The following is a 12,453-nucleotide window of genomic DNA, read 5'->3' on the forward strand; positions in this document are numbered from 1 at the left end:
CCCAGACACACACCATGATATGGTGATGCAGAGACACACCGAGTGTGGAGTTTAATGACATTAGTTGAGTTTGATGCATCGTTTGAATTTTAACACTTCCCACTCTGATGTTTCTGTTGTAGTTTAACTTTTATGCAGCACTGATGGAGCTGATGAACTCAGTAAGTAATACTCTCACACTCGTCATCATTTGTAAACTGCCTTAAAGTTTGTTGGTAAATGTCAGCCAGATGAAGAGAACTATAAAATATAACTTTGTGCGTTGAGATAGACTGTGAGGTGAAAACGCCGTCTCTTATATCAGATTATATTTGAGGGGAAATCTTAATTCCTGCATTTGTCACACCAAAATATGAAATGAAGAATCTTGAGTTGAGCAGGTCTGAGGAAGTGGAAATCAGTGAATGAATGAGAGTGAATCCACGCCCGAACCAAGTGCAGCGGTTCACAATGTGTTTTTATAATCGATGACGTTAATTATGCTGACTGGTTGTCCCAGCCCCAGCATAAAGAAACAGTCAGTCAGTCCTTCAGTCTTTTAATATGAAAAAAACTTTTCTACTGTTCACTGAATGCAACTGTGCATTGTGGTCGTGTCTTCTTGTTAACTTTTGATGCAGCCTGTGAAAGACAGTGGACTGAAAACTGTCTTCATCAAGAACATTTCACCGAGCGAAGTCAGAGACCTCCGAGAAGTTTTGAAAAGAATCGGTTCTGTCAGGGACTACCTGCCTCTCCTCAACAAGGTACGAACACAAACACAAGTACGTGTGTTGAAGTGATTTTGGAAAGACTTCCTGTGAGTCTTACCTGTCATCTGTGTGTGTGTGTGTGTGTGTGTGTGTGTGTGTGTGTGTGTGTGTTCCAGGTATTTATAGAATTTGAGTCCATTCATGATGCTGATCGGCTCGGAGTTTGGTACAGTCTCCTGAAACAACCCCCTGGATACGAAATCCACAGGCTCAGAATACCGTGCAGCTGTTACATAAAATGTAAGATCTAAAATGTTTTGTTTATCAGTTTGGAAAAATATTAACAAATTTTATATATTTTATAGTTTTATACAAGTGGCTTTATACACAGGAGGTATTTTTACAGTGCAGTTATGGTACAGGTTTAAGTTATGATATGTGTAAAGCCCCTTTTACACTAATAGCTGCTAACATCTTCCTTTTATCTCCAGTGGGAAAAATATATTTATTTCATAAATATATGAAATATAATCAAACATGACACTTTTTTGTTTGTGCAGCACCGCAGCTTCCTGAGAAAGCTCTCCCAGACAGCAAGGATGCTGTTGCCGGGGCAACTGTCCTGCCGCTAAAACAGTCCGTTCCATGGGGCAGCAGGGGACCGCATTGGATCATCATGAGAACCAGCCCCTTCCTGTTCCCCGTCCTGTCCCAGTGGATCACCCACCCGGGTGAGAGAGTCAGTTTTTCTTACATTGTCATTGTGACGAGTCCGATCCTGCCGTGTTCAAGACGTTTAACAGACTTGTGTTTATCTGTGTTCCTTTTCAACTCCCTGACAGTGTCGGTGAAGATGGACATTGAGGTAAGAACTACACTGTTTACTTGCTTTTCTGTTTTTAACTTTGACCAGCAGCTCATTAGCTGTTCACAGCTCACGTGATTTCTGCTTGTATAAATATACACACTCTACACTTTGAGCTCAGTGATTGCTCGTCTCACAGTCTACCAGACTCCTGCTCAGTTTAACTGTTGTAAACATCGACGCCTTCTACGATTTCTTGAACTCATTCAGAAAACATTCACCATTAATTTGAACTCTAATTATCGTGAAACGGGCAAACAAAAACGGGCAAACAGCCTGCACTGAGCTGATAAAAAGGGTCAAACGATGAAGCTATGAAGCCACAGCTGCTCTAAAATCACCCCAAAATCACAGTGCCTGCATGAACAGAGAGCTGACGTCACTAGCTAGAGCTGAGAAAACCTGCCTTTCAGTCCGGTGACCAGGAAGCTTAAAAATCACTGCCAGAGTAAGACTGGAAACTGCTTTACTAAGCGACAGCCTGCTCACCCTGCTGCCATCTGGAAACATAGAAGTATTGGTCATAGAAGGATGTATTTACTGTACCATCAGACAACAACACAGAAATATTAATCTTTGAATATTTTCTAGGAGGCCAGAGTTCATGGTTCCAGGTTTACCACTGTCATGGTGATGGGTTTGCCAGGGGAAAACTACAGGCATGATGACGTGGCAAAGCTGGTCTGGGATTACGTCCCTAAACAGAACCTTCACTCCCTGTACTACAACGTGATGGTCTTACCGCTGCAGAGGAGGGTAACCAGTACAAACTGAAGACTGTTACAGTCACAAACATCATTGTAATTGCAATTGTATTTGTTAAATGGAGCCGCGTTGTTTAAGTTTAATTATTTCTCCTTTCCCATTTCCTCTCTTCACCTACAGGCCTTTGTGCATTTTGCCGATTGGACGACGTGCTTCGATTTTGTCCGAGATAAAATCGCAGATGAAGTTTGGATGAACGGCAGCAGGCTCCGTTTCCACTTCGTCTTGGATCACATGAAGCTTTTATCCAGCGAGGTATGGACACAGGAAAAATAGCAAAGGGTGCACTTTGGACTGTGACACTGTCAGATTCAGGATGGGATAGAAGAATCAACTTTTCAGAACTTTCAGAGAAGAACTTCTGTCTATTATGTTATAATCAGTTTAAACTGCAAATAATCCTTTTTTTCTGTAGAAAATTCAGAATGAAATAACAGATAAACTGATTTTGTTAGACATCTCCATAGACAAGCACAGAAAGACAGAATGTATGGACGCAAAAAATGTTGGCATGAAACAAAATGTTTAAAAAAAAATGCCGATATCATTTAAAATTTGTTTAGACCGCATCTTTTACAAACCATGGCTTATTTTTATTTTTTTTTTTTGCAGGAGATGATGTTCAAAACTCTGATGAAGTTGAGCAATGTTGTAAGTCATCAATCATTTATATATTGTTTACTTGTTTGTTTATTTATACATAGAAATATATAAAACATAGAATTTCTAATAATTGTGATATAAATAGTATATGTTGAATGTCATTATAATGTGGAGAAGAATCTCCTCAAATTTGGCACAGATGCTTATTGGATTTGTCCGTCACTGTGACCTCTTCACATTTGGCACATGAACAGATGAACTGATAAGATTTTGAGGGTCACTGTGATCTCTGTTTTTGGCCAGAACTCGAGAATTCTTGCGCTAATTTTATATGCATAAAACACAGATTATAAACCTGGGAGATATATTCTGAAAACACAGTAAAAGGCTTATGTGGCTCTACAGACTGATGCATGTCTGTCCCTGGATGCTCGCTGACTACCGACCTGAACTTGACTATATGTAAAATGTTGGCATATCTCTGTGTGCATTGTGGCAATAAATAATTTTATATTAAATTATTGAACTTACAGTTTACAATTTCGATACTGAAATGACCAATTATATGACTTTTTTTCCTCTGTACATCTTTTGTCAGTTGAAATCAGCGATCTTTGGGTCTCTGGGCCTCAGCACCAACTATTTCTTACTCTTCAGGTAGTTCAAGAACCAGAGTCTCTGGAGGAGCGTTTGCTGTGTGTCCAGATTTCTGAGGTGTCTCTGGACGTCATCAGGACCGTTATGGAAGCGGTGTCGTCCATCGCGCCCTTTGTCAACGTCCTGCCGCTCGCCAACAGGGTACGAGAACACAAACACCTGCGCTGCACTTTCTTTCTTTACTTCTTTAGACAGCAACATAAGTCATAGCTGTTAATTATATGTGCTTGTGGTTTATTGCAATGTTTTTCTAGTCATTTATCAATTTTCTGCTGCTTATAGAAACCCTGGTCATGGAAATTGATTCATGATATTTCTATGAATTATTGTCATGTACAGCAGGTGTGTACTGACAACAGTGTGATATAAATGTAAATAAATGCATCTTCTTAATTAATAATTGTAAATATTATTGCCTTTGCTGTTTTCTGTTATTCTTTGATCAGTGTAACGATGAAAAATGTATTAATTTTAATTCTATTTGGTATAAAAGTTCTGTAAGTCTTGATTCTGAGTTTGGTTTGCAAGTCCTGGTTGACGTTGCAGGGAAACACTTCTATCTGTTCTTGTTAAAGATGTTACACAGGTATCAGTATCAGAAACATAAATTGTCCTGCAACTAATTGATCGAATGAATGAATCATTTTGTCTATAAAATATATAAAAAAAAAAGCACATTATTGTAAATTCCTGCTGATTAAATGTCCCACAGACTGAAGATGTTCTGGTAAACAGCAGCCGTTCAGAAGCCAAAATCAGGATTTAATTTGATTGACTTAATTAATCAGTCATCTAAATTGTTGCTTATTGATTTTCACACAAATCAACCGACACGATCGCATCCTGCAGATTTAATTGACTTGTCAAAAATTTTATGTTTTTTTTAAACCCCAAGAAATCCAGCTGTGTTTTGATTTTCTCTGTCATATATAAGAAAACTGGTTCCACATACAGTGCAACCATTTTTCTTGGGTAAACTGTAACTTAACATAAAATGGATTGTAATGTTGTTGCTGTTCTCTGTATTTGTTGCTTTCCTCTCGTCTCTTCCTTCTTCTCTTCTCTGTCTTCTCGCTCTCTTTGTCCCCGACCGTCGCTCCCCCTCAGATCTGCTTTGAGATGGCCGACTCCAGCAGCGTGACGCAGGTGCTGGAGAAACACAAAGCTTTCTCACCGGACTCTCCCGGGAAGCTTCTAGCTTGGTATGTGTGTGTCTTTCGAACAGACGGGGATATGAAATGGGGATAAAGTAGTTTCATTATTATTCACATCCATCCCATCCTCACACCAAAACTGTCTTTTTCTCTCTCCAGGAGTAAAGTTGGACATTTTGAAACGTGAGTATATCACTTCAGCTTTAAGATGAGTTTTCACCTGTGAACTCCAAACAGTGTCCTGAGAATTAGGTCGGGATTTTGCCAGAATTTGACGTATGCTCACATGTTGGAAATGCTTCAACTCTCTGTATGGTTTATCAAGGTGTGATACCTTAATTTCTTTGCCTTTGTGAAAAACACGAGCTTAACTGGTAAAATATATTCATGTAGGCTCAAACAGGAATGAAGTATGACACACTGCATGGAAAAAAATGTGAGAAAGGGGCTTCTGTAATGAAAGGCAGAGGCGAAACATGTTTTATTGTAGCTGCCAAATCAAGGCAAAGTGCAATTTTCTACAATAACCAGGATTAGGGTGCGACCCTCGGTCATATTTTATTGGATATAATTTTGTCCTTGTGCAATGAGTCAATTAGTCATTTAAACAAATATTCAAGCACAAACTCAAAAACTTTCTCTGGTTGCAGCTTCTCCAATGTGAGGATTTTCTCATGTTTTGTCTTTAAATCATTAAGTGAGTTTGGTTTCTGTTCATTTTATGATGCCAACAATGCGTTTTTCACTATTTTATAAACCCCAAAAAATTCTTGATTTATGGAGGAAATGGTCTCCAGATTAATTTATCATGAAAGTCAGTTAGTTGCAGTCCTAAAGGCTTTACAGGAAGAGAAAAAGAGAGGGAATCTGATCCAGAAACACTGAACTCACAGACAGATGCTGTATGTTGTGAGAAACCAGGAGATAACTGAACAGTTAACTCGGGGATGAGAACTTAGAAATCTGTCAGCATTCTTTAACAACGTGCTGCATGCAGTCTGCCTGCCTTCACCTGCATCTGACGGTCCTTTCCTCCTTTTAATTTTAGCCCGAAGAGCCTAAAACAGCGTCTGCAAGATGCTGGTGAGAACGTTGAACTGGACAACGTTTGGGTCAAACCCCCAGCTGGGAATGCAGCAGGACAAAGTGCTTCCTTCACAAGCAACATAGCAATGGAGGACGGTAAGAAACCAGGAAGTGAGATCTCTGTGGACTCCAGTTCCTGTTTGTCTGAAGGCAGATGAAGATGTAGAGAAGGTAGAGGTAAAGGGGGTAGAGCGGTCACTAACATAAATATAAAACTCTAGATGCAACATTAGGTCATACCTTCATCTTAGCTGGGTTTTGTTTACAGTCAGCCGTGGTTGTTTGCACTGCAGCGCCGTCTTTACTTACACTTACACTTTATTGTTGATTTGGATCCAGCTGCTGTCTGTAAATGAGGATGGAAAGATGAAGATCTTTCAAAATAATGATATTAATCATAAACTAATTTGATATTTTGAAGATCCGGTGAAGACGCAGAGGGATGCGGCATCAGCCACGGATGCATCCGACGCATCTCAACCTACGGCCACAGGAGCGAGCGAGCAGCTACCAGCAGCGCCCACGCCGTCTTCAACCGCACGTCCGACTACCGAGGAAATGATAGAAAAACACCTGAATCTAATGAAAATCGGTAATAAATACAAGAGAGGGAATTGAGTTTATCTGTCACAAAGTCTGTATGTGATGGTAATTCTGCCAGCGGTTCTCTTCTTTTTCTTTTTTCATTTTCTTTTTCTGTCTTTCACAGCGGACTGCAAGTTGACAAAATGCTCTCCAAAAAGCGTAAGTCAAATTAACTTGTATGAAGTTTTTAGTAGTATTTACAAATGTAGTTTTCTTAAAATTAGAAACTAGGAGGTTTGTCTTTAACATGAGAATGAAACCTACCTCCACTTTGCCCTCAAGTGATACACAAACAGGCATTAAAACATCCTTAATAAATGGTTTTGGAACATTATATTGTACAAAAGCCTTTAAATAACCCAGACATGCTAACGTTGGCAGCTTGTGTTAAACGGTTACACCTCTAGTTACATTTGCTAAGCTATGATTGGACAATGAGGCTTAATGAAGCATCAGTTATGCTGATAATAAAACAAAGAGTTTATAAGATTTATAAATGCTTCTCTTAATGATAATTAAATATTCTGTCTGAAACCATTGCTGCTCCTTATTATTGTTATCCCCTGTTCTCTCTGTCCTTCCATTATCTTCAGTATAATAACAGCCAGTTGATCATAATCAGACTGCCGCCATTTCGCGATGGCAGCTACACAGAGGAGGAGGTCGCCAAACTGCTCATGCCATTTGGGTTTCAATATGACGATGACAGCATATATATTGTCCCGCAGAAATGTATGGTAGGCGCTGTGTTGTGATTTATTGATCCTGTGTGTCTGATGCCGCATTTTGTCTCTGATCAGAGGGACTGATTGTTGGTTTAGTGTTTTTTTTTTGTGTTGCAGAATAAATGAATTTGTAAAATCATTCCTGAACATCCTTTGGATCAGTTAAATGAGATTTGGGTTGTATACACTATTGCTGCCTATATGACACTAATTCTAACCACATTGAGAGGTATAAAATGCTATTGTAAAAATACGTGAAACAAGTAAATAGAAGTACTAATACATTTTTGTTTCTGGTTTTTCTCTCAGGCCTTCATCCGGATGCCAACGTCAGACTCTCTTTGCAAACTTTTACGTGTTCGGAAGCATTTTTTTTTGAAGGGGACTAGAGTTCGGCTACATCCATCAACCTGCTGCTTTGGAAAAACACCGGTAAGCACCTACAGTAAACTGTGTGATTCTGCCATATTGTTCAGTTGTTACTGTTGTTTCTTTGGCAGTGTACGTTCACAAATTAAGGGCCAGAGCTTCTGAAGGAGCACTGAAGTTTGTTTGGTTGTTGTGTTGAAATGTCAGCTGTCTTTCTCCAGAATGTCTCAAACTGCCTTCAGTCATAATCCCGAGGGAGGAGAGAAAGGCAGCAGACAGAGGGAATGTGTGAAGCGTTAGTGTGATACAAAAACTTCTTTTAATCGTGAATCTTGATGTTACTGCACAACTCTACAACTCTCTCTGCAGAGTAAAGTCTCTGTCTCCGTGAATTTTTTGTCACTGCACTGCATTATTGTTCGTCGTGATGAACTGAACTGTCCAGATGCAAGTTTGCTTCTTGCTGCAGTGTAAAATATTCTCATTGATCTAAATTGTCAGAGTAAAACTGATGTAAAATGTCCAGGTTGTCTTAATACAAAAACATGAATATCTGAGACCATTTAGTCGTTTTATAGACTGACCTGACACACTCCAATAATAGCAATATATAAAAGAAATACAAAGTTTGGAGCGTATTGACGTTAGGTGAGTCTGGGGACTTGTGGAAAAGTTTCTTTGTATTTTAACGCCACATTTTCTGATGTGTCTGTTTTAGATCGGGTTTTACAAGTCACTGATGAATCTGCTGAAGTCTGTAAGTAATACACACACACCCACATTTAATTCTTCATTTGCAAGTTGCTTTTAATTTTTTCTGCTAAAGTAATCCACTCCTCATTTTCCACATTATACTACGACTTTAAAATAAGTTGTAAACGCCACTTTGCGCAACAGATACACTGTAAAGTGAAAACGCCCAACCTTCCCCCCTTGTCTCAGTTCAGATTTGAGAAGACATTTTAATTCCTGGGTTTGTCTCGACAAAATATATTTAACGTGATTAAAGCTGGAAACTATCAACAATGAAATGAAACAGTAAAGGAAGACAGGAAACTCCAATTAAGATACTGAGCCTCACGCAAGAATATTTTTGTGTTCTTATCTTAAATTTTTCCTACTTCATCTGTACCAACATGTCAGATAACCGTGCAAATGATCCACCTGTGCGTATCTGAGTGTCCTCTTGTTAACCTTTTGGTGTTTTGTGATGCAGCCTGTGGAAGATAATGAACCAAGAATAGTCTTCATCACTAACATTTCACCAAGCGAGACCAGAGACCTCAGAGAAGCTTTGAAAAAAGTCTGCTCCGTCAGGCACTTCCTCCCTCTCGTCAACAAGGTATAAACACACAAATGGCTTCAATAAAGACTTCCTGTTAGTCCTCTGTGTCATGTTTGATCGTTGGCGTCCTCGTGTGTTTCAGGTGTTCTTAGAATTCGAGTCTGTTCACGATGCTGATCAGTTTGGAGTTTGGTACGGTCGCCTGGAACGAGCCCCTGGATGCGAAGTCTACAGGCTGAGGGGACGTGGACGCAAGCGGCTGTCGACAGCGTCCACGCCACCTTTGACTGCAGTCACCCCGGAGCTGGAGGAGACGCACCTGGATCAAGACAGAATAGGTAAAAATCCAAGAACGAGACCGAGCTCATCTGTCACAAAGGTCTGTAAAGTGTTTCTCTATCTCTCTTCAGAAAAACAAACAGAACATTTTCTTTGTGTCTCTTTCACAGTGGGCGCCATGTGCTTCTCATCAAAGGGGAACAAAAAAGTAGGTTTCATCAAATTACTTGTGTGAAGGAACATCAAAAAAGTTGTGAGAGGGGCATCAAAAGACTGAAAGTTGTTAAATGCTCAAAAAAATACTGTGTGCAAATAGTCCAAAGATGTAAATTTAAAATTTTAAAACCCAAGCTAACCCAAACTCACACTGCAGGAACCTTGTTTTAACCAATTCCAGATTAACAGTTGCAGCTAATATTGTGTTGAAGATAACGTACAACGAACAAAGAGTTGACACAAAGGTGTAAATGCTGTTAATGCGTGCACTTGTCTTGCCGTCTTTAATGACCAACTTAAACCACTGCTGCCCCTGATTATTATCCCTCCCGTCCTTTTTTTCCCCCATATTGTTTTTTCAGCTGTTGACACTTGGCAAGAAGCAGCTGCTCATAACTGGACTGCCGAGTTTCTACGATGGCTGCTACACAGAGGAAGACATCGCCAAACTGCTCATGCCATTTGGGTTTCAGTATCAAAATGATACCATCTATGTTGCTCCTCAGGCAGGCATGGTAGGCACCAGCTCATAAATCATCAGTTTGGTTTATTGATCCTTTGTTTCTGCTGTTGCTTTTTATTTTTTAATGAGAGGGACTGATTCTGACACTGGTGTTTGTAGTTGTTTTCATGTTGTGTCATTGTGATGCCTTGTTTCTTTTTCTAAATTCAAGATGAGCTATGCAACAAAATGAGGTGCAAGCCTCCGTGTGTTTTGGGAGAAGTAGCCAAAGGCTGGATGAGGCATCTCAAGAGCATTGATTTAGCTGCACATCATGACCACACGGCTTTCGTCCACTTGTTTCAACATCATCTACATTTAATTTTCAGAGGACAAAAAACACAAATGGGATCATATTTATGTTTTTCCCTCTGATGTCGTCGAGTTTCCTGATTGACAGATAGCTCTAGCTGTTACTAGTTGTTGTTGCTCGTACGGTTAGCTGTGCAGCTAATGTTACCTGGTACCCATTCTTGTGCTGCTCCCTGCCCCGCTCATAAATGCCTCTGCCTCCCGGTGCGCTCGCAACACTGCAAGCCTCCAGTATCAGCCGAGTCCACCAGTGCCATTAGCTAATAGGACTGCCAGTGTTAGCTGTACGGCTAACTTCTTTTAACAACAAATAATATTACAGCTGCATCAATAACAGAAGAAGTAATAACAGATTTTCATAGTTAAATCACAGAGCAGCCGGAAGTCATCAAAGGGAAAACCAGAAAATATTTTCTCCATAAAATATGATCCAGATTTCCTCGTCGTCTTTTGAGTGTTGTGGTGCTCAGCATCTGAAAAACATCTAAATTCTGTATCAGATTTCCAGTCACCTGTAGATATAAATATTAAATTTCCCAATCTTTTTTTTTTTTTTTTAATAAATTGATTATATAATTAATTTTAGATTATTTGTTGATTTTTAACCCCACTGAAAGATGTAAAGTGCTGTTGAAAAAGTACCTCGAACAAGTCAATAAAAGTAGTCATACACTTTTTGTTTCTGGTTTTCTTCTCAGGCCTTCATCAAGATGCCCACACAGGAGAACGTACAGAACATAATACACATCTCCACAACAAGCGGCATTTATTTCCAAGGGTCGAGACTTTGTTTCCACAAAGTAATCCAAGGCATTACAATGCGGCCGGTAAGCACGCAAATCATACTGCTTTTACTAACGGGTTTTTATAAATTCAGTTCAGTATATTCAAGACTTCAGAAAATAGAAAACCTGATTATTTTTTTTTTCAGAGAAAATCATGCATATTTATCAAAAGGAGCAGATTAGTTAAAACTGATATTCAACCAGACTGTATGTCCTCAAGGTCCTTGTTGATGATCAGATAAAGAAAAGAGAAAACAGCGAGGAAATTCTGAGTTTTTAGAACAATAAACCCTTAAAATACAGAATGTTTGTTTGAGGTGTATTTTTGTAATCTGATTCAGATTCACACAAGATTTTAATATTTAAGTCTACAGTGTACTGACATTAGCCGAGTCTGGTATTTTAACTTTCTGCTCTAATGTTTCTGTTTTAGTTTTGGTTTTTAAAATCACTGAAGAGCCTGATGAACTCTGTAAGTACACACACACACACACGCGCACACACACACACACACACACACACACACACACACACACACACACACACACACACACACACGCACACACACACGCACACACTCACACACACACACACGCACACACACTCACTCTCTCTCTCTCTTTTGTAAACTGCTTTACATTTTGTCGGTAAAACTAATCCATCTCCATTTTCCAAGTTATGCTTTGAGTTTTAAGTTGTTAACATAATTTGTGTGTTTGCCTAATAATATCACCGCCTCTCATCTGGGATCATATTTGAGGGAACATCTTAACTCCTGCGTTTTTCTCACCAAAATCTAGATTTAATGTGATTTAACTGCAAAGTCCTTTTATTGCAACAGTGCAGCGTGGTTGTGTCCCTCTGTCCTCTTGTTAATGCTGTGGTTTTCACGTTCGCTTCTTGATGCAGTCTGTGGAAAAGGACGGATGGAAAACGGTCTTCATCACAAACATTTCGCCGAGCGAAGTCAGAGACCTCAGAGAAGCTTTGAAAAAAATCGGTTCAGTAAGGGACTACCTGCCTCTCCTCAACAAGGTATAAACACACACCTGCAAGCATGTGAGTTTAAGTGATTTTAAAAAAGAAGTTAGTCTCACCTGTCACGTGTGTGTGCGCTTGTGTGTTCCAGGTATTGATAGAATTTGAAACTGTTTCTGACGCCGATCGGATCGGAGTTTGGTTCAGTCTCCTGAAAAAGGCCCCTGGATACGAAGTCCACAGGCGACTGTACGGCCTCTGTGACTCGATCCGTAAGTTTGTTTTAGAAAATGTAAAGAATATTCACATTAGAAGGGTTTAATTTATTGTATATATCGGCCAATAATATATTTCCTGCTTCACCAATTTACTGCCTTTATCCATTTCATGTCATCTTGTGTTCAATCGTCTGGGGTTTTTGGACTGTTGGTTTGAACAAAACAAGTAATTTGAAGACGTCTGTGGAGCTCGGAAACTGACATAATGTAATAAAATGTTATTAGACAAGTCAAAAATAACACTAAATGATGGTCGTTTACAGGAACGATCAGTTTTTTTCATTCCTAAGACAAATTTGAACTTGAAATTGAACAAT

The 12,453-nt window shown here is 39.4% G+C and overlaps 3 protein-coding genes across 3 annotated transcripts in view; all 3 read left to right on the forward strand.

Moving 5' to 3' along the window:
• The window catches only part of LOC146305409 (uncharacterized), a 28,553-nt gene that overhangs the window by 11,509 nt on the left and 4,591 nt on the right, over nt 1–12,453 (forward strand). Inside the window, exons 9-11 of the mRNA XM_084713089.1 lie at nt 123–161; nt 621–746; nt 12,010–12,130. Coding sequence (XP_084569215.1) covers nt 123–161; nt 621–746; nt 12,010–12,130 — 286 coding nt within the window. The remainder of the gene's footprint in view (nt 1–122; nt 162–620; nt 747–12,009; nt 12,131–12,453) is intronic.
• LOC146305410 (uncharacterized) lies at nt 897–4,923 on the forward strand. Its single transcript, XM_084713029.1, has 8 exons — nt 897–918; nt 1,253–1,557; nt 2,149–2,313; nt 2,443–2,577; nt 2,935–2,973; nt 3,583–3,723; nt 4,690–4,784; nt 4,896–4,923. The coding sequence occupies exons 1-8, from the start codon at nt 897–899 to the stop codon at nt 4,921–4,923; spliced, it is 930 nt and encodes a 309-aa protein (XP_084569155.1).
• Nucleotides 5,765–11,921, forward strand: LOC146305411 (uncharacterized). Its single transcript, XM_084713030.1, has 13 exons — nt 5,765–5,918; nt 6,244–6,414; nt 6,532–6,566; nt 7,001–7,144; nt 7,442–7,564; nt 8,220–8,258; nt 8,718–8,843; nt 8,929–9,124; nt 9,236–9,273; nt 9,644–9,796; nt 10,794–10,922; nt 11,314–11,376; nt 11,790–11,921. The coding sequence occupies exons 1-13, from the start codon at nt 5,909–5,911 to the stop codon at nt 11,919–11,921; spliced, it is 1,359 nt and encodes a 452-aa protein (XP_084569156.1). The 5' UTR covers nt 5,765–5,908.

Source organism: Lutjanus erythropterus, chromosome 23 (genome assembly GCF_056507025.1).
Source record: "Lutjanus erythropterus isolate fLutEry1 chromosome 23, fLutEry1.hap2, whole genome shotgun sequence".
NCBI lineage: Eukaryota > Metazoa > Chordata > Actinopteri > Lutjaniformes > Lutjanidae > Lutjanus > Lutjanus erythropterus.

Bases quoted from the DNA above. Each gene is read 5' to 3' on its own strand.
- LOC146305410 (XM_084713029.1), top strand. From the start codon at position 897: ATGCTGATCGGCTCGGAGTTTG. The intron at 3,724-4,689 runs GTACGAGAACAC...GCTCCCCCTCAG, and splicing joins TCCTGCCGCTCGCCAACAGG to ATCTGCTTTGAGATGGCCGA. The intron at 4,785-4,895 runs GTATGTGTGTGT...TTCTCTCTCCAG, and splicing joins CCCGGGAAGCTTCTAGCTTG to GAGTAAAGTTGGACATTTTG.
- LOC146305411 (XM_084713030.1), top strand. The intron at 9,797-10,793 runs GTAGGCACCAGC...TTTTCTTCTCAG, and splicing joins TTGCTCCTCAGGCAGGCATG to GCCTTCATCAAGATGCCCAC. The intron at 10,923-11,313 runs GTAAGCACGCAA...TTTCTGTTTTAG, and splicing joins AAGGCATTACAATGCGGCCG to TTTTGGTTTTTAAAATCACT.